Source organism: Abramis brama (assembly GCF_963993115.1).
Source record: "Abramis brama genome assembly, chromosome: 18".
NCBI lineage: Eukaryota > Metazoa > Chordata > Actinopteri > Cypriniformes > Leuciscidae > Abramis > Abramis brama.
Genome location: NC_139980.1, coordinates 8,454,425 through 8,476,836, shown reverse-complemented (window position 1 = coordinate 8,476,836; position 22,412 = coordinate 8,454,425). Strand labels below are relative to the sequence as shown.

Here is a 22,412-nt window from a genome sequence, read left to right as displayed (position 1 = left end):
TTTAAAGAGTGTGCTTTGCAGGCTATATGACTCACAACACATATACGCACACCACTCCCCCTCCCCTCATACGCTCAGATGTGTGATGACATCACACATTCCCATACAAACGATTGGTTGGAGGCATAAGGGGAATTGTTCCTGCAGAGAGTGTAAAGACAGAGATGCTGAGACCGGTGCTGCACACATGCACACATTCCCACTCTTTTTTTGTTGCATAGGAAGGACACGGACAGGACATTTCCACTATGATTACTTGCGTTGGATGGTGAGAAGGAAGTAGAGAACCTAAAAAAGAGGTGCATGAAGGCTTTCCTCTGCAACGACAAGAAACGGATCAGAATATTTAGGAAGAGAACAGCAACAGCTCCATAAGAGGGTGGTTGAGAGTAGTTGACCCTGTGCAAGACCTCTGACCGTCAAAGGTGAATGTGCTCTTCATGGACTTAAGATCACAGAGGCACTGTGGGAATGGAAGTCAAGGGCAAAGTGACAAGACGATGGGAGGATGTAGCTGCCAAAAAGAAGTCTGGCACGTCCCTCAACTTAGTGCCAGGGGTTTATCGACACCTGCGTGGTAAGAGATTGCAGTGCTCGTTTAGAAATGCATCTGGTTTCAATGATAGACATGCACTTGAAAGTAATTTACATGTGTTTATAGGTGTACAATACTTTGTAAGATCTGCATATTTAACTTGTTTTTTTGTGCATCTATACAATGTAGAAATTTTATGTCGAAACAATTTTGACTCATTTTACAATTAATTACAAAGAAATGGCAAATTGAAATTTTGAAGTAGAAAGACTGAAATAATATTTTCTTGTCTTTTTAACAGTGTACACGTGTTAATGTTGTGTTGTTGAGTTGGAGGTATTTTTGGGAATAACAGGGTCATCTGTAGGGCATCCCGTGCACACATGTAGAAAATGTTCAAAACAGCTCAGCAGGTTCTTGGATGCAGTGTGGATCATTTCTGACTGCGCGAGAAAGACAGTCGAGGAAGTGTTGATTAATCCTGGTGGCTATTTTGGAGATTTAATTAGAAATTAGAAGAAAAATTACACCTGGCTATAATTATAGGTACAATGGAGACAGTTTGTGGGTGTATGTGTTATACAGTGAGTTTGCATCTGTGTTTCCTGCTCAAAGTCACCCTGTCCTTATGATGGTGGGCTGGGCACACACTTACACTCATACACACTGTAATACACACACATGCAGCTGCAAATCTTTTCTTTTGCAAATGCCATCTATCACACTCATCTTCTCATCAATATTTGATTCCTTTAGCTCTGAAATAAGCTTGATCGAACTATTAATTCACAAAATACAAGATTTTTAGCACAAATGGCACTGGCACATGTGGTCTGCATTATGCATGAGCCAGGTCCCCTTTTTAACACACACACAGACACAGACACAGACAGTGTGTGTCATAGTGACTCGCTTCAGTGTAATTCATCAGACAGTGCTTTCATTAAAGACGCTGGCTCTGTGTCAGTTGTCGTCTCATGCTGATATAACAGTTAGGAGAAAGGATATTACTGTCACCTTGCAGTTCGGAATCAGGACTGAGGCTTTTGTTTAGAGAATGACATATTTATGTTGCTTTCATTTGCGTACAGGATACAGTAGGAAATATCACTGTGAGTGAGCTTGTGAAAATTGGGTTTTCGCTTTAGCTCACTGTATAGAGAATGGAAACTGGTGCCCACCTATTTAATGTTGTCCTGGATCCCAGGCTATATTTAAATATTATATTTGCAACCGTTATGATACTTATTATATTTATGTTTATGAGTTTGGTAACTGATATGCATAACCGATATGTGATTAATTATTGTTGTATTTCTGCTTTTTGACACAGTAACATGTAAAAACAAATCTCTACACACAACAATAATGTATTGTTTTGCAATTCATTTTAATCATTGTTTTAATGTGTTTTGTGCTATTTTGTGCATTGTTTTGTGCTATACTGTTATGTTTAAAATCCTATGTGTTCATGTAATGCATAAGAAAGTTACTTATAGAGAAATTTACTCAATCAATGGACTCAATAGTAAAGAACCAAAAACCAAATAAGTAAAAAAGTGTAAATATTAGTAAAAAATATTTGTCAAACCGATAATCGGTCTACCTCTATATTTCGAAACCTATATTTCAGACAGAATAGCCAAGAACTGAATTTTATTGTGATTCTTGATGGATCTTACAGTAACGTATCATGTTTTGTTTAAGGTTTAAGATCTGTTTTGTCAGGATTCTGAAGCGTGTTGTGTTTTGTCTTTACTTTAGATGAGCAGGAAGCTGTGCAGAAGCGAACTTTCACAAAATGGATCAACTCTCATCTAGCAAAGGTGAGCCGAGTCATGTGAGGTTTCTGAACCAACATACATTCATTCATGTGTGCAAGAAAATAAGCAGCTGAATGTTAACCACCTCTCTCCACATTGCAGTTTTAATCTGTCACAAGGCCGGTGGCACCAGTCCAGGTCAAACATGAACATGCACTTTAATCCCCTGTTTAGATTACTGTGCCTCATTTTACCAGGGTACAGTCAGTCTGCTGACAGTATTTACCTATAGACAGCTATGTAACACTACAACATGTAATATAGGCTACTTATAATATACTATAATATACTTACAATAGGGCTGCTTTTTGTAGGATTTGAAAACAAAAATGTGAAGGCTATAATATTATCTATACACACTTTTTGACTCATTAATTTATCTGTTAAAACATCATTTTCATTTGTCATTTGAGCTGTCAAGTTGTTGCTATAATTCTAAAATACAGTTGTTTTTCATGGCAACAAAGTAGTAAAATTGAAAATAACTTTACACAGAAAAGGTTAATATGCCATTTTTTTCACACTAAAATCATGTTAATATGCGTATGATTCTTGTGGCTATAATATTTTAATGTTTGTGGTAATCAATATTTTGCCACATGTTGTGTTGATTAAGCTTGTATTTAACCCGGAATATTCATTTAAATCATTTGAATTTCCATTATCACAACAGGGACATTATTAAGAGCTTTCAGAGAAACAGGTGCTTGTATAAACACAAGCACTTATTAGCTATGATATGCATGTAATAATAGCTTGATGCCTTATTGATTTGTGTGTAAAGACAAGAGTGACTGGTCAAGCCGTTTTTAATTAGCTGCCACTCCAGATAATTCCAGTGTGATCACCAAGACCTGACTTGGCTAATCTACTGTGACGAGGAGCAGGAAATTCATTTGAAATATCAATCTGTGGGGAATACGTATTTTGTCCACACCAGCGCCTCTCCAGAGTAAAATGTTAACCACAGAAGAGTTGACATTTGTACGTTATTTATTTATCTGTTTGCTCATTATCATCTGTCATGGACATATTGGACCTGTCTGTTAGAGTTGGCGGTGAGATTCATAGCATCAGTTTGCTTGAAGATGACAGTTAGAGTTTATGCTCTGATTATTTCACTGACGAGAATCCTCAGGTTTAGTGTTTCCACGCCTATTTAAACAGCTTCTGCATGACAGGATGCTTTCTGAAAATTTTAAAGCATATTTACAAGCAGATTCCATGTAGGCCTGGCTTATATTAAATTAATCTTATTTCTCAGTTTTGTTTTATACTTTAGTGTTATTATAGTATTATTATAATATTTATTACTATTCTGAATTAGCTTTTATTTTTCTATTTGTTTCATTTTAATTTTAGTAATTTTGTTATGTGCTTTTTTCCAAATTAGCTTTAACATATTTTTGTTTTTGTTTTAATTTTAGTCATTATAGTACTTAAAGTTGAACACTATGGTACACTATGTAAATCTTGGCCCACAAGTGGTTAAAAAACAAAACGGTATGCATTTTGCGGAAGAGCCTTTTTTTGGTTGAGCTTCAGCTGTGCGGATGAATATGACCCTTCACATTAGATAATGCTTTACAATTTACTTTACAATTTACTCTGTTAGAGAGCTACATATGAACATTTATCAGTTCAATAAAACTAGCCTGGTAATACCAGACTCTGCTACTTCACTTTGCTTCGTAGACAGAGTCTGGAATGGCATAACAGAGAAGTGTTTTCTCTCTTGCTAGGGGGCGCTTGTCTGAAGTTTAAAATCATTGGTTACCCGTAAGCCAATCACATAACGTTTGGTTATGGCGTGTGTTATGCGCATGCTCAGCCGCATTTAACTTTCACTGTAAACACATGTATGATGCGAAAACAAAACCATCGAGCGAAATACCGGAGTGAACATGGCTGTGAACGACTTTTGCAGATTATGTGAAGTAAATCTACGCATCCACGGTACAATCAGCGTGTACGTCACGGCTCTCAGCCCGCCCTCTGTTCGTTGATTGGCCCGGCTGTTTCCAGACCGGTGGCAAACAGAAAGCTCTGAAGCTGTCTCAGACTGAGTACAGAAGCGAAATGAAATTGAGCGGAAGTACGAAGTCTGACATAGTCAGGCTACAATAAAACACCTTACTCACCTGTTGAGTAATAAAAACGCCATCTCCGCAATCCTTTTACAACATTTCAAATCCCTCAGTTCCCTCCATCTCCAGCCAAGCCAATGTTGATTCTCGTTTTATTACGAGCTCTGTCGCGTTCTCTTTTTGCCTGCAGACTCTCCTCTGTTCAGTATTTGTTTAAAGGGGTGGTATAATGACCTTTTCACAAGATGTAAAATAAATCTCTGATGTCCCCAGAGTGTGTATGTGAAGTTTTAGCTCAAAATACCCCACAGATATTTTTATATAGCATGTTAAAGTTGTCACTTTTTGAGGGTGAGCAACAACCATAGACTGTAAAAAAAGATGGACGCCGCCCCTTCGCTCTCTTCCATTGATGAGAACTGAAGCCGCCAGAGTCCCGATATGGCGCTGACATATTGGAACTTGAGTCTGCGCAGTAGCGATCTCGGGACCAGACCTGCGCAGTTAGTGAGCAGGAAGTAAAGCCGCGAAATCAACGCTCCGCCCTCACTCTCGCAGAATGCACTCAGGGAGAGAGGATTCTGCACACTTTTTTAAAAATTGATTGCAGTACGTCAAGAGGCTTGTTAAAATAAAGTAAATACAATCTCCTCAGTCCTCCGAAGATCCCGAAAAAATGTCCGTTGGTGCTTCAGTGACTACTTCGCTCAGAGAACCTGTCAATCACAGCTGTCAGTCATGACGTTACACCACCGCATCACGTAACTAACTAAAAAACTACTTATTTTTGAAACAGACACTTGAACTAACATCAGCGTGATAAAAACGACAGCAAATGAAATAAACCACCTTTGGTAAAAAGATATTTGAAGTGTAATTTAATTGTTTAGTTGGTCTCACGTCCCGTTGAATAACATGGGGAGGCGGGGCTTATGACCTATACTAGGACCAGTCACCGGGGGGCGATCGAGACGTTTTGGCTTCACTTTTCAGGGCTTGTGCGGCACGCTTGGCAACAACGCACCGTTTTTTTGTCTGTCCCTTTAAATGCAAATGAGCTGCTGCTCCCTGCACAGAGGGCGGAGCTTCAACAGCTTGTGTCCTGAAAATTTCAAAAACTTTTAGCCTTTTATGTTCAAACCGGAGTCAGACAAAGATGGAGAGACTCAAGAAGAAGTGACAACATTTCTGAATGGTTAGTTGGTGAATTTATGTAGCTTATGAGTAGTTATCTTCTAGTCATTGATTAGCATATTCTGTCATGATAATCTATAAATCGCGTTCCCGGGGGCGGCTTTATGTAAATTTTAGGGTTAGTGATGTCACTAACCCGGGAGGAATGTCTTGTAGTCCCTACCAGCTGTTTGTTGTAGTCCTTAAAAAGCGATTTCTTTAAAAGCGAATATCTCCCTTTGCTTTGAACTTTGAGTGTTGTAACTTTGCAGATGTTGTTTATGCTCAAACAGCAACATTACACACTAACTAAAGTTAGAAAAGTTAAATCATATTCAACCACCCCTTTAAAATGGGTGATTCAGAGAGGTTCAAGATTTAGCACTCTCATTGTGACAACTAACCTATCCCACTCCCACACCTTACACACATCAATGTAGCCGCAGCAAATTTTCACTATTTACAGATATGAGGAGACACGCGTGGACGAGTGACGCATGTATGCAATTTCCCACAAAAAACGTCCCGTTAGGTCAAAATCTAAAATATAATATAATATAATATTATTAGGTCTATAATATAAAAATATAACACTTATGGTATAATAGGCTTATTGTGAATCAGGACAAAAAGACATTTTAGAATTTTTTTTAAACTTACAAAAGCTTTATTTTGCTTTATTTCGATTACTGAAAACAGTTTTTAATAGTTTTATATTTAGTTAACAATAATAACTCTGATGTATCATGGAGTGATAGTTGATTGGTTAATTAGCAAATTGGTAAAATTTCAAAGCTTAAAACTTAAGCTGAATCCGGCTCAGAAATCAAGGTTTTCAGTGGACTGCATTGAAGAGAGATAGAGAAGACTTGGAACTTGGACGTGCAATCTGATCGTATGAAAAAGATGTGACACGATCCTATTGCTTCAATAGACATGAGACTTTTTTCATGAAATGTGTGTGCAGGAAGGACAGAAATGGGGATTGTCTCATTAAAATTGCAAATATATAACTGTTTGAACTGATTCTACAAGTGTCAGAATCAATTACATTCTGTGTGTCATGTAAATTCAAATAATTTGTTCAATAGCTGAACACCACCACACCATCATAGACTCCCGCTGTTCCCACTTCTTTGCTGGTGCCCTTTAACCTCATCCCACTGCTGAATGATGTTGCCTTGGTGACGGCACTCTCAAGTATTTGAGGGAGAAGTTTGAGAATGCATGTGCCAAATAGGAAGAAATATGACTCTTATAATTGTTGACAGGATGAACATACAGTAGAATGATACACTGAAGTGAAACTGTGTGTGCTATTTTAGTGATCACAAGCATGTTTAGAATTGGGTTTCAGGTATTTCTCTATCCTGCCACCAAATCACTAATGCAAATGTGATTTTCCACCTCTATAATTCCCAGCCCAAAGGCACCGGTTTAATTCTTGTAAGATAACACAGAATGAGAATTACGCACCGTCTCTGTCTCTCCACTCATTCCTTTATAGAAGTATCAAAAGAGTATTAGAGGATGCACACACAGGTCCATGATAGATAATGAAATGTAATTAGGTGTGAACAGAGTAAATTAGGTCTGTTAGTTCCAAGTTTCAGTAGTGAGTGATTGAAATATTGCAGTTGGGCCTCGGAGCCTTTTGTATGTTGACTTGAATGCCCACTGGCTGCTTTTCATATTACAGTCATTTGCAGAGTTTGCAGTTATCAGTGAAGCATTAATCCTTGAACAGGTTCCTGCCCTAGAGTTATATAAATATAGGAATATATGCTTACTATTATCATTGCTGTCTATGCTGTTTAAATGGATCAGTGAGTAATGGAGTGTGTGTGTTTATATCATTCTTAAAGGAATAATTCAGCCAAAAATAAAACATTCATATTTCTCACCTTGATGTAATGTTCCCTTTTTTGTGGAACACAATTGGGAGTGGTTTTATGAAAGAATATTTCATTTGAGCCAGATCTTTTGAACGAATCAGTTGATCATAGAGATTCATTTAAGAATCAAACTCTGGAAGTCACTGGATGGGAAGATTGTAATTGATTCATTTCTGTTTGTTCTCATAATAAGGTATGATATGATTTTGGAAGACTTATGGACCACTTTTTATGACACTTTTATGGGTTTTTGTGTCATTTTTGAAGCTTGAAAGCTCCAGTATTTAAATTTTCTTCATTGTAATTGTATAGACAATGGCATCCTGTTCTCTGTGCATGTCTTGTAAAGGTCTAAACTTCTTACAAAAGGCAAAAAGATCTGCTTAGCTTCAACCCAATAATCAATTTCGACAGAATTGATCAGCATTGCATTAAAAGATTTACCAGAATCCTCATACTACAAACCATTCATTAAAAGATACCATCACAGGATGCATAGTGCCTCAGGTCTCTTTACTCATACATGTACTTGCATATTTGAAGGACATCAGAGAGGCAGGACTGAAGCACTAATCTGCCTAAGAGCCTCAACTTGATTATCCACTAGAGAGAGAGAGAGAGAGAGAGGAGTGCGATGGAAAGGAAGGGAGGCCACCCTCCATTTCAATTTTGTCAAATCCTCTCAGACAGGGTTAGGGCTTAATTATGGCATGCCCGATATTGAGGATGTGCTCATTTCTCATGTGTTTGTCAGATGGGTGAGCGGCACACAGCAGCCACCAGGACACCCTGCTGGCTGCACCTGCTTTGTCACGGGTATATATTAACGCCCCATCAGGTTTCTCTCTGAATTATAAGATTCAGTAATCAGTGCCCACAGATTTACAAACTGTATACCCTCAGTTTAACAATTACTGCTCACAGATTTGTAAACAGTACCCTCAATTTGGTAATTTGTACCCACATATTCATAAACTGCACCACTGCTTTCTAATCTAGATCTAATCTAATCTAGATCACACTCTTAAAAAATAAGGGTTCTTTATTGGCATCGATGGTTCCATGAAGAACCTTTAACACAGTGGTTCTCAACTAGGGGGCCGGGGCCCATTAGGGGGCCTCAACAAACTTCAAAGAGGGCCTCAAGATGACTTCAAATTATTTAAAAAAACAAAACAAAACAAGCATGAACATAACACCATGTCCTAACCAGACGCGATGCCATAAGATTCCATCGACAAATAATTTGTCTGTCCACACTAGACGCGACGCCACTGCGAGATGCAAATCAACCAAAACCAACAGCCAATCAGAACAGCGTGTGGGCGGAGTCTCGCTGCAAGAGCACAGGCACAGCATCAGAGAGAAATCTTGACTGCAAACCATGCTGCAAACGCAAGAAAATGGATAAGTAGGCTAACGTTACATAATCAAATTCACAAATATTACACCATTTAAACATTATTCAAAATCAAATACATAGGCTACTGAGTTACTGAAACAATCTTTGTCAAATAATACACTTATTTGTTCACAGTTTGAACGTTCTTGTTTCCAGTTGTTTAATTTCAAGATCTGAGGTGAATTATCCATTGTTGCTTTTACAGCTACAAAGCTGGGAGTACTAACTTAGCCTAAATGATATTCAAAGTAACATTACACGCTTTTAACATTAAATAAAGCACATAAACAATACCTGAGATTATCATTGCCACAGTTTGTGTTTGTTGTTCAAGCGCGACGACGCAGAAAACTAGAAACCGTTTCTAAAATAGAATCGTCGCGTGTCGCCGTCGCGGCTGGTTAGGACAAAAACTCTGATTAACATGGAAAAGAGACCTTTTATCGCGTGTCGTTGGGAAACGCTGTAAGCTAAAACAACTAGAATAGAGATATTTCTTATTATTTAGTCATTTAGTGAATATACACCTTTCTAGTTATGCCAAGCTCTAAAATATATTATTGGGTAGAGTGAGAGGGGCCTTCAAATATTCTTGCTTTCCATTGTCCAGAAGGTTCTTTATAGTGGAAAAAAGTTTCTTTAGATTATTAAAATGTTCTTCACACTAAGAAAAAAATGGTTCTTTTGTTGTCTTAAGTGGATTGGCAATATAAAAGTAAAAATTTAATTTTTGGAAACAACATTGCGGTATAATACTGTATCATTCTTAAACGGATAATTGACCCAAAAAATCATTTAATTATTTATTTTATTTTATTTATTTAAAAAGAAAAAATATATTTTTTCTTTGTTCCATCTAATAAAAGTCAGTGCCATACAACATTGAACCCCATCTGTAAAATAAGTATATAAAATAAATCTTAATGTTACTTTTTTATTTTATTGGGTGGTTTAAAAATGATTTGGTGCACAAGCTGCAGTCGAACAGTATTAAGCCATGACCTACTCTCAACCTTAATTGAACCCCGTAACAGTGTCTCTCTCATCTCTGACTGATATTGAAAACAGTTCGAGTGGCCCTCAGGCGTTTGTACGTTCACGTGAACTTTGTTTGGGTTACTCAGAACATGCATCTACCGTAGCTAAATGCTGTCACTCCGCTGAATACATCAGTAGCGCCTGCCGTGACAATCTATTTCCATCACTAATAACCAGACACAGATAATTAGTTTGTTAAGCCCTGCTGCTTGAGCATTTGTGTTTTTTTCTCTTATTTTTCATTAGTTGCATAATTACTCAAAGTGCCTCTTTTTAATGTAATATCCTATAAGGTGATTTTATCCAATTAGCTTTTGAATTATTTAGAGCTAATTGGAATATCTTAGCAATTCCTCCCCCTGCTCTCTCAAAAATGCTTCAAGAATTAATCTTTTAAAAATCATCACTCATTTCTCCTTTCTGCCTCTAATTAAGGTCATTCCACTGTCGTTTCCCTTGACTTTGTTTCCCTTGACTTTATACACACATACACACACGCACGCACACTTAGACACACTTACTGTTTCATATTAATCTCCTCATGAATGACTTTGGCACCCGGCTGCTTTTTCATTCCAAATCCCAGTCATGTGACTGCTGTCTTAAGAGAAATCCTGGATGTGTCGTCCGGGTAAAGAGGAGCTGTGTGTTTGGATTAGTGGAGGGGCTTCATCAGGTCAGACTCTCCAGAATCAGCACTTTACACAGGCTTTATAGATGCTTCTTAAGCTCTTCACTGTCACAGACCAACAGCACCAATCTCCACTGGGGTTTAATCAGAAAGCTTTTGATTCAAACTCGCGTCACAACTATGTTCAGGATGTCAAACAAATTCTATCTATCTGTCTATCTATCTATCGTTCTATTATTATATCTATCTATCATTCTACCGTTCGTTCTATCTATCGTTCTATCTATCGTTCTATCATTCTATCATTATATCTATCATTCTGTCATTCTGTCTATTGTTCTATCGTTCTGTCTATCTATCGTTCTATCGATTGTTCTATCGTTCTATCAATTCTATCGTTCTACCATTCTATCATTCGCTCTAGCATTCTATCATTCACTCTTATCATTCTATCTTCTATCATTCCATCATTCTATCTATTGTTCTGTCTATTAATCGTTCTATCATTCTGTCGTTCTATCGCTTTATCATTCTATCATTCTATCGTTCTATTTATCGCTGTCTATCGTTCTATCTATTGTTCTATCGTTCTGTCTATCGTTCTATCATACGTTCTGTCATTCTATCGTTCTATCTATCGTTCTATCATTCTGTCTGTTGTTCTATCATTCTGTCTATCGTTCTATCTATTGTTCTATCGTTCTTTCGTTCTACTATTCTATCATTCGTTCTATCATTCTGTCTATCGTTCTATCTATTGTTCTGTCGTTCTTTCATTCTACTATTCTATCATTTGTTCTATCATTCTATCTTCTATCATTCTATCTATCGTTCTGTCTATCTATCATTCTATCTATCGTTCTGTCATTCTGTCTATCATTCTATCTATTGTTCTATTTTTCTGTTCTATCCTTCTGTTGTTCTATCTTTCTGTTCTATCCTTCTATTGTTCTATCCATATATCCTTCTATATCTATTGTTCTATCTTTCTATCATTCTATTTTTCTATCATTCTATCACTCTATCTGTCATATATACGGACCCTTTCCAAAAAATTAGAATATCATGGAAAAGTTTATTTATTTCCATAATTCCATTCAAAACGTTAAACTTCCATAGATTATAGATTCAGGGCCCACAACTTAAATGATTTCAAGTATTTAGTTGTTTATTTGTACATAATTTGGGCTTCCAGCTCATAAAACCCACGAAAACAGGATTTCAAAATCACAGTAATTACACAATGATACCATGGTCATTGAACCAGGTTTTGGTTATTTTGGCAGTGTGGGCAGGTGCAAATCCTGCTGGAAAATGAAGTCAGCATCTCCATAAAGCTTGTCTGCTGAAGGAAGCATGAAGTGCTCTGAACATGTCCTGGTAGACGGCTGTGTTGAGTGGACAGCACAGTGGACCAACACCAGCCGATGACATGGCTCCCCAAACCAACACAGACTGTGGAAACTTCACACTGGACTTCAAGCATCTTGGATTGTGTGCCTCTCCATTCTTCCTCCAGACTCTGGGACCTTGGCTTCCAAATGAGATGCAAAATTTGCTCTCATCAGAAAAGAGGACTTTGGTCCACTGTGCTTTATTAAATCCAGAGTCAACGCAGCCGTCTACCAGGACATTTTCAGAGCACTTCACGCTTCCTTCATTTTCCAGCAGGATTTGCACCTGCCCACACTGCCAAAAGAACCAAAACCTGGTTCAATGACCATGGTATCACTGTGTAATTACTGTGTGATTTCATGTAATATTCAAAGTTTTCGTGGGTTTTATGAGCTGGAAGCCCAAATTATGTACAAATAAACAACTAAATACTTGAAATCGTTTAAGTTGTGGGCCCTGAATCTATAATCTATGGAAGTTTAACATTATGAATGGAATTATGGAAATAAATAAACTTTTCCATGATATTCTAATTTTTTGGAAAGGGTCTGTAGTTCTATTTGTCTATGGTACATTACAATATTTTAAAGTAAAATGTTGTTTTTTCCTCCCTATGCAGTGTAATCCTCCTTTGGTGGTCTCAGATCTCTTTGAAGATGTTAAAGATGGAGTGATGTTGTTGGCTCTTCTTGAAGTCCTGTCTGGTCACAAACTGGTAAGCTTAATGTGCTTTTGCTTGTTTTGGTATTTGATTATACTTTGTTATTTGAAGTTATTTAACAGCAGTACAAATTACATTTAGATTTAAATTTCCGTAATATACAGTCAGCATTGTTTTAATGTTGTGACATTGTTTTAATTTATAGAAAACATGATAATACAAGTCATATTACCAATAATACAGTGTATAAACTGCACATTATTAGCACTCACATAGACACACACACACACACATGATGTGAATACCCACATTCTCAGTAAACAATCCCATAAGGCTAGTGATGCCTCAGGTCTTTGCTGTAACAATCAATATACCAAGTGGCACACAGCGCTTTGATTTTTTTCTTGTCTTTTTTTTCTCTTGCTATCTATTTGGTGTCATTCTCTTTTGTCTTTCTCTCTGTACTATACATAACTATCCTGCTCATCTGCTTTCTCGCTGTCTCTCTCTGCTTTTCTGTTTGTTTTCATCTCTTTCTCCCCGTTCCTTGCTGGGTATTTCCATTTTCCTCTGTCTATCACCGTTTTCCTTTTGTCTGCTGTGCTATCCTCTCTCATCCGACAGCCATGCGAGCAGGGCCGCAAGCTGAGGAGGATCCACTGGGTAGCTAACGTGGGAAGAGCGCTCAAGTTTCTGGAAGGCAGGAGGGTAAGGCAGTCCATTCCCAGAGTGCTTTGCTCAGGTGTACAGCTTCAGGTCATAAGCACTCAGTCTGACCTACACAACCTTTTCCCCCCGCTCTGCTCTGATACCGCGCTTCTCGGCACCGTCTCACAAGAGACAAAGAGAAGGAAAACCTAGTTCTTCATTTCATGTTTAATTCTTACTCTAAACGACAAGAAATTATGTTTCGTTCAAATCACCAACAAATGAAGGATTTATGGATTAATTAGAACATGCTAGATGGCTCAGCATATTTATGAGGTGATTTTGACACCTCAGCCTGAAATCATTTTCCTTATTGAGGTTTAGTCCTGAGTCACCATATTATAAATCTGTCTCTGCTGCCTCACATGTAGCAATGAGCTTTCCTCATGGAGTCTCTGAAAGCTCCAAAGCTGAACAAATGGACTAATTAAGGGTTAGATAATGTACAGTCAGCTATGCATTCTCACAATAAGTCCTAAAAATGTGATCAGGACCCTGTTTTGAAAAAGACATTATAACATAAAAATAATCGGTCTACTGTATTAAAAATGTATATATAAACATAGATATACAGTACATAGTAAAACCATTGTGATTTGGAGAAATGGAGCCCATTTTTTCCTCTGTATAAACAGGATATTTTTTCATATCATCTCTCTGGGGAGAAGGACATAGATATTTCATTTACTGTGTAGCTGTGCTTCAGACTTTCATTATACAGCCTGTCAGTGAATGAAGCTGAGCTAAGCCTCCCACTCCTGAGGTGGTCTGTCTGTCTGTGTATCTGATCTCTCAAGGAGCTGAGGATTCATTTCGTAAGCTACAGTCTTTCACCATCTTATCTGTCTCTGTCATCCCTCTCTCATCTCTCTCTATTCCCTGTGGAGCACAGTGGGAGAAACCAGAGTAGAGAACTGTTTTGTATTATGTCGAACTGTACTTTTACATCCAATCTGGGACACAATATTTTAAGGAAATGGATGTTTTTATGTTATTTTATTTTTTAAGAAAGTGGATGTTATGTTTGTGTGTGCGTGTGTTTTTGTGTGAATTTGTCATTCATTCAACATGTATGTGTGGCTGGTTCTTAATGTATCTGCCTTGGTGTGTGTATAACAATGGGTGCAATGCACACTTTGTTTGTCACTGAAAGGTTTTGGGTTATCTCAGAGCTGGGGGTCCTTATCACATGTCCTTCAGTTGATGAGCCACACTTTTGTTAACAGCATGTATTGACCTCTATTCTTTCTTTCTTTCTTTCTTTCTTTCTTTCTTTCTTTCTTTCTTTTGTTTTGTCACCATTTCAGTCGGCATACAGAGGATCTCCGGTTAGTGTGACCTTTCCTGTGACTGTCTACAATGTCTGTGATTGACACTATCACTTTTTGAATCAGGATATTGTTTGTGGAATAGAAAAGACATTTTGAAGAATTTCTGAGCTGCTCTCTTCCATACGATGAAAGTAGGGATCAGTGTTATTTTAGTATTATTTATATACAATTATAATTTTTAAATTATGTTTTGATATTTTGAATTAGCTTTTATTTTTATATTTTATATTAACTTTTTAGCTTTAATTTTTAGTAATTTTGCTACGTGTTTAGTCTGAAATATTTCTATTTAACTTTAATTTATATTTATTTCAGGTTTAATTTTTGTTAGTACTTAAACTTCAGTACTACAGTTAGGTGTCAAGGTAACATTTTGTCATCAGTTACTCACCCTCATGTTGTTCCAAACCTGTTTCTTTCTTCTGTTGAACACAAAAGAAGATATTTTAAAGAATGTTGGTAACCAGACAGTTGACGGTAGCCATTGACTTCCATAGTATGTTTTTTTCCTACAATAGAAGTCAATTGCTATCATCAACTGTCTGGTTACCAACATTCTTTCTTTTGTGTCCAGCAGAAGAAAGAAACTCACACATGTTTGGAACAACTTGAGGGTTAGTAAGTGAAGACAAAATTTTCATTCTGGGTGAACTATCCCTTTAACAATAACAAGATTGACTGGGATCCATATGACCTCTGTGCTTTATTCCAATTCTTCTGAAGCCATACAGTACAATAGCTTGCAAAAAACTTGGTCAGTATTCACAAAAAATCTTGCTTGACAGCCATGATCACTATTCATTTTCAATGTATGGAAACATTAAACCAGAAGAATGAAAGTTTTATTATTTTGAAATGACATGAGTGTAAGTGATTTTTTTCATTTTTTGGATGAAATATTTATTTAAATATAATGGTTTGAGGTTTTTATTTTATTGCTTAACAGATTAAGCTAGTTAACATCAACACAACAGATGTGGTTGATGGCAGGCCTTCTATAGTGCTGGGGCTGATATGGACCATCATCTTATATTTCCAGGTAAAAAAAATGAGAGGAAACATTTCAAACCCTATTTATAATTTAAAGTTTTTATCATTTCAGTAGCTATATATAAAATTCCTCTCCATCTTCTTGTGCAGATAGAGGAGTTGACCAGTCATCTACCAGCCCTACAACCTCAGTCTAGCAGTAACTCATCAGTGGAAAGCTCTAACAGCACTGAGACCAGCAGCTCGCCCGTCAAACGCAAGCCCCGCCTTTCTTTTCAGGGCGGGGCCAAGAGAGCCCTGCTCAAATGGGTCCAGACCACTGCAACAAAGTAAGAACTGTATTGTTGATATGTGCCTGTGCAAGGCCTTGAATGCTTATATTGTTCTCTGCTCTTGTAATCCCGTTTCCCTAAGTAAAGCATATGACTGCATTCTTCCATGGTTTCGACATAATGTACATACTTGCGCATGTGTTTACAGGAGATTGGGTCTCGATGTGAAGGATTTTGGCCCCAGCTGGCGCACAGGGGTAGCTTTTCATGCTGTTATCTTTGCTTTGCGACCCCATCTGGTTAACATGGAACATGTTTGGAGGAGACCTAACAGGGATAACCTTGAAGAGGCCTTCTCATTGGCTGAGAGAGAACTGGGCATCCCACGAATACTTGACCCTGAAGGTGATACCAATCAAATGCTTTTTTAAAATCTTAGACAATATATATAATTCATATAGAAGTTTGCAGCTTTTGGTCGCTTGAGAAGGATCCAATCCAATTCATGACTAGATTTTTGATGCAGAGTCTGTTTTTGATGTAAATCCTGCAAAAAAGATGGTATGTGTATATAATAAAAATGTGTTTTTTTGGACTGTGTACATTCAAGTTGTGTTGCACGAGGCTCTAAGCGCCAAATGCTTAAATTCTAATTAGCAGCACGCCACTCACAGAGGATGTGATTGATGAATTTTTAATGGAGGGGTTAAGTCTTAGACCTCCTAGACGCCATCTGAGCTTTCTCATGCTTCCTACCATGAGTCTGACAAATGAAGTTTGACATTTGAACGATTAGTGGCCCATTAGACATGGTAAAGCTCACTGAACAAATAGTAAACGGTGAGTCAAGGGACATTGTCAACCATGGATCTTTTGTAAGAACCACCAGTGAAGCCTTTATATCTCTGTTTTTTAGATATTGCACCTTGAATAAGGTTGTTAAGATTGAATCACAGTTTCCACAAAAATATTAAGCCACACAACTGTTTTCTTAAGCACCAAATCATCATATTAGAATGATTTTTGAAGGATCAAAATTTGGCGTCCCAGGGATAAATTACATTTTAAAATAGAAAAGTGAATGGAAAATGTAAATATAAAGTGGTATATACAGACCAAAAATCCATAAATTAGATATTCAAAGATTCATACTGTGTCTGGAAACAGACAAAGTTTTTAGAATTAGCATGTATTTAAAACAAAGAATTTTTTGGACTTGACAAACCAGTGTACTAGCATTATAAAAAAAGTTGCAATTACTGGTGGAGATCATTTTCAAAATGCCCAAAAGAACACATTGTGCATATGATCTTTGAAATTTTAGTAGGTAATTTTATGGTGTGTTATGCTAAATGATAATGCACGGATGCACAAAAACAGGAGACAGGAGGTAAAGCTAAAAGTAAATGACTGTGACTGAAAAAAATCAATTAAATCAAATTTGCCACAGAGCAATGAACCACAATGATTGGGTAAAAATGTAAACAAAAGAAGCTGGCCAACCTTCTTTTTGCAAAGAAAGGTAGCGTTTGAATAGAGTTAGATATTATGGGCTTCATCTGAACACAGGGTTTCATTGCAGAAGTTGCTGCAACTTGTAAAATGGCTGTAAATATAAATCTTTAATGTGATTTAGATGTGGATGTGGATAAGCCAGATGAGAAGTCCATCATGACATATGTGGCACAGTTCCTGAAGCATCACCCAGACCGCCAAGAGACAGAGATTGGCCGGCAGCAAGAAGAGGTATGACACTATAATATTTCTCATCCAACAACCAAACTTCAGCCAGCTCTCCATTCACTATATGTCTCATGGTTTGATGCCTATGCTCTTTACTCTGTTTTTTTAAATAATCACTATCAACAATCTGTCTTATTTGTGGAGTCACATCTCTCTACTCACCATTTTCTTACACTAAATATCTCTCTTTATTCTCCACCCTCTGTTTTGTCCACTAATGTCTTGTTGTTTACATGCATTCCTTTTATGTCTCAAGTTTTATCTTGCTCCTCGAGCCATTGAGGAAATGTTAGAGGTACGTTTGCTCGTATAAAACACATTATGCCTGCTTTGACTGCTCCGCCACTGTTTCCACCTGCTGCTGCTGTGCCATGTAGTTTGAGATCCTTTCAGTAGTATTTTGCCTTCCTTTTCATCATGAGCGGCGTGATACTGTGTGGATCAGGTTTAATAATCCAGGGCATTGTACGGCTTTAATATGTCCCATATAATTTTACTCCCTTCACTATTACATTTGCATTACAACTGGAACTTTTTGGTGACATTAACATGACAATAACGACCTTTGGCTTTTTCTTTTTTTTTTGCTTTGCTTTGCATTGATACTGATAGCCTGATGATTAGCATTAGTAGCAGTCTTTAAAGAATAATAATAGTTCATGATCAAGTTGAAGCAGTGAATTAATCCTGTCACCACCTGGTTCTTTTGTAGAAACCATTAGTTCCCCCATGCCATGGTCTGCGAGTGTTCTGCGAGAGTCACTGTAATTTGAACCATTTTGCCTCTTTGTTATACATTTAAACTAAGACAATTTTAGGTTTTAATATTCCAGGGCAACGCATGCCTGTGACAGTATTCGTTTCAGGGAGGTGGGGAGGAGATCATGCGGCAGACGTTGGCAAGGTCATAATATAATCATTTTGATGACCCAAAGGCATTGCCGTGTAGAAGATGCCAAAATGTAAGATGAGCGCCGGAAGAATAGACTTAATTTCATTAGAATTAGCTGAACACTGCTCTCACTTTCTCGCTCTTGTTCCTAATTCATAATAGGGAGGGTAAATGTGTGTAAAATGATTAGTATCGCCCCCGCAGAGCTGATTTCTTGCTCCCCCGTGGAGAGGTTTGGGGCAGATCTACACAATGGAGGAGAAGAACTCTGCAAGCAGCAGGAACACAAAGTCTGCGTTGGATTTATAAATGTGGCATTAGTGATGCATGTTTGAACAGCAAAATTGTATTGAGTCGGGGGTTTAAAGTGCATTAAATTACTTTAGGTAATGAAATGATGAGCGTAGACCTCCCCAAGGGCCTTAAATCTTCGCAAATGTTTGCTTTTTGTCTTGTTTCTACAATCCTCACTAACTCAGCACTCTTTTTGTCTCTCAGAGGGAGCAGCGTAAGACACTGAGAGAGCTGAAAGCGTGGGCAGATCAGTTGGACAGAGACTGTGCTCAAGCCCAGAGGGACGGAGGAAGTTTTGGTGTGAAGTACCAGGTGAGCTCAGGGTCTAACTCAGTCATCATGTAGACCACATAAAATAATAATTGGATGCCTGAATAAAACTTTAGCCCCCGGTTTCACAGACAAGGCTTAAGCTAGTCCCACACTAAAATGTATGTTTGAGCTGTTTTAACTGAAAGAAACTTGCACATATCTTAAAATATGTCTGTGCTTTCTAAGGCACGTTTATAAAAGCTACTTAAAGGGGCATTCCACCCATAGGAACATTGTTTTTTATTGAAAGTGGGTCATATATGTAGTCGTGGGAGGAAGTGTAAGAGGTAAATAACGGATTTCTCCCGTCTCAGGGGAAAATGAGAGAGTGTTGCACGACCATTCAATAGTATGACTGGGTTTCTAACAATGCAAAGCTTAGTGCAAATGGGTGGAGTGTCCCTTTAAATGTCCTAATTGATCTAAGGCCTAATCCTGGTTTAATCTAATCTCTGTCTGTGAAACCAGGTCTAGGAATCTTAGTTAGAGTTAAGTGATATTGGTTTTTAAATGCCCACTGTTGATACCAAAGTTCAAGAAAGCAAGTGTGGCTGTTGGTCGAAGTAATACTGATATACAGTGGGTCCCAAAGTCTCAACTACCAATGAAAATGCTTCTGTTTTGTATTTTTGCAACTTGATAGAACTGTTTTCATTATAAATAATGAAATCAGCAGTTGGAAACTAAATAACATGAAATTCTTACAGAGATCCAGACCGTGACTAAAACGGTCACAAATGACTCATATTAAATGAAACATAGCATTTAGCCCCTTTGTTTTAATGACAGCAGCACTTTAGCTACAAGTACATGAACTCACTCTACAATTTTATGCGAATTTTGATGCTTTATACAACCATTTAAATGTTTGGGGTTAGTAAGACTTTTTCTTTTGGAAGACATGAATACTTTCAATAAGGATGCATTAAATTGATCAAAAGCGACAGAAAGACCTTTACATTGTTACAAAAAATAGATATTTCCAATAAATGCTGTTCTTTTGAACTTTCTATTGAATCCTTAAAAAATTATCATGGTTTCCACAAAAATATTAATCAGTGCAGCTGTTTCCAGCATTGATAAATATGTGAAATGTTTCTTGAGCAGCAAATCAGCATATTAGAATTATTTCTGAAGGATCATGTGACACTGATGACTGGAGTAATGATGCTGAATAATCAGCTTTACCATCACAGAAATAAATTACAGTTTAAAATATTTAAAAAATAGACAACAGTTATTTTAAATTGTAATAATATTTCACAATATAACTGTTGTGTTTTTGATCAAATAATGCAGCTTTGGTGAGCATTAAGAGACTTGTTTCAAAAATCTTACCAATCTAAACCTTTTGAATGGTAGTGTATGCTGATATTTTAAATTTCAGATTTTCAGTGTAGACTTTTGGACACCACTGTGTGTATACTAATCATTATTTTGTGTAAGAAAAATAAAAAAAGTGAAAAATATAGTAGATCCCAGACAAAACATTGGTTGCTCAAAACATTGAAACACATACCCACATAAGCATACAGACAACGCTAATATACATTACAGCTGAGAGCTCTCGTTGCTTTCATAATCATGGGCACTACACACCAGTGAAGCGACGTCTGTAGCGCCCACGGATATGTTCCATATTCAGAAGAGTCAGAGCTCTAGCAGGGACCGCATGGGTAGAGAGAAAGTGGAAAATTGGAGCCCATTATTGCATGAATACATGCATGTGCAATTTGGCTGTTTAAATTCTTTTTCAGCTTTTGGCATGCTTCTCTTTCTCCCTTTCTCTTGCTTTGTCATTTTTGGACAGGTTGTGTTATCTTGCTGTCTCTCTCCTATTAGCATTACATTGGGCATTATTTGAATATTCAGAATTTTAATAATTTAATTACCTGTAGTTCTCTCATTCATTCATTCACTCGCTCTTTCTTTCACTCAGACGTTCAAGCGTTGTCGTGTACAGTTTGAGGTGCAGAGAAGACAAGTGGAGACATGTGTTCAGTCCACTCAGAAGGATGGCAAGCTGACTGCAGATCAGGCTCTGCTCAAACAGGCCTGGGAGAGGCTGTCTGCAAGGGTCAGATACACCATAGATTTTAATTATTTTTTATAGGAAACCAATTAGAATACATAGACTAACCCTAATCAAAACTGTAGTCCATTTGAGGACATTCACAGTAGATTTAGCTGGGGGTTTTTTACTTAATAAAAGTAAAAGACATATCTAATCTAATCTAATCTAATCTAATATAATAAATAGTTATTTTTCCTGCCTGCAGCTTTTGGATTGGCATCTACAGCTGGATAGTGGTTTGCCGTATCCTCTGGGTGAAGTTGGTATGTATTTACATCAAGCAGAGAAGATCCTACGAGAGGAGTTGGTCCCTCAGCAAGCCCATGATGAGACCGCAAAAGCCATTCACAAAAAACGACTACACGACCAGGTAAAACAGAATGAGAAAGTCCGTCTTTGTCTGTATGAATGTGTATGAGGTATTGGAGAATGGGAATCTATTAATGAGTAACAAGACTAGCAGAACCATTAACATGAGTCCTGGATCTTACATTTTTCTGCATTTGGTTGTGCAGGAGATCTTAAGGCTTCTTGAAAGACACAAGCAGACCTTGCAGTTAATCCACAGAGACAGATGTGTTAATAATGTCCCGATTCCCATGGAACAACTGCAAGACATGGCAGAGAGGTAAAAACCATGACAGATAACCTTGAAGATTAATGAAGAGATCAATTTATAATTGCAATTAAAATTCAATTTGCATTGGCTATAAAAAAAACTTTTAATAATAAATTGTATTATAATATAATATAATATAATATTAACCTGTTTTTATGTAACTGCTTTCAGATTAAACTACATATCTACCTCCTCACACATTCACTTGAGCAAACTGGAATTCTGGGAAACGAAATATGGTATGCTGGCATTTTTGACACTAGCTGAGTCCAAGCTGAAATCCTGGATCATTAAATACGGCCGACTGGAGTCAATGGAGCTTCTGCTGCAAAGCTATGGTGTAAGTTTTCAAACTAGATGGATTCTTTCCATTTAGCATTTTTTCAGCTCCTTCATTGCCTAACCATACAAATAAGTTTTCATACATAGTAATCTTTGAGGCCATTCCATCAAATGCAGTATAGCTTAAGATCTGTTAAAGATACTTATTACTCTGATTGCACAATTAAATGATCTGATCTTTACTTTTGTTTATTC

At 37.3% G+C, this 22,412-nt stretch overlaps 1 protein-coding gene across 1 annotated transcript in view; it reads left to right on the top strand.

The window, feature by feature from the left end:
- The first annotated feature begins 456 nt into the window (after positions 1–456).
- Positions 457–22,412, top strand: part of syne1a (spectrin repeat containing, nuclear envelope 1a) — a 121,563-nt gene continuing 99,607 nt past the window's right edge. The window contains exons 1-15 of the mRNA XM_084091051.1: positions 457–577; positions 2,300–2,361; positions 12,599–12,694; positions 13,265–13,348; positions 14,656–14,676; positions 15,626–15,718; positions 15,820–15,998; positions 16,150–16,346; positions 17,578–17,687; positions 17,941–17,979; positions 19,075–19,182; positions 21,122–21,259; positions 21,462–21,626; positions 21,772–21,884; positions 22,047–22,215. Of these exons, the coding sequence (XP_083947177.1) occupies positions 472–577; positions 2,300–2,361; positions 12,599–12,694; positions 13,265–13,348; positions 14,656–14,676; positions 15,626–15,718; positions 15,820–15,998; positions 16,150–16,346; positions 17,578–17,687; positions 17,941–17,979; positions 19,075–19,182; positions 21,122–21,259; positions 21,462–21,626; positions 21,772–21,884; positions 22,047–22,215 (1,680 nt within the window). The 5' untranslated portion in view covers positions 457–471. The remainder of the gene's footprint in view (positions 578–2,299; positions 2,362–12,598; positions 12,695–13,264; positions 13,349–14,655; positions 14,677–15,625; positions 15,719–15,819; positions 15,999–16,149; positions 16,347–17,577; positions 17,688–17,940; positions 17,980–19,074; positions 19,183–21,121; positions 21,260–21,461; positions 21,627–21,771; positions 21,885–22,046; positions 22,216–22,412) is intronic.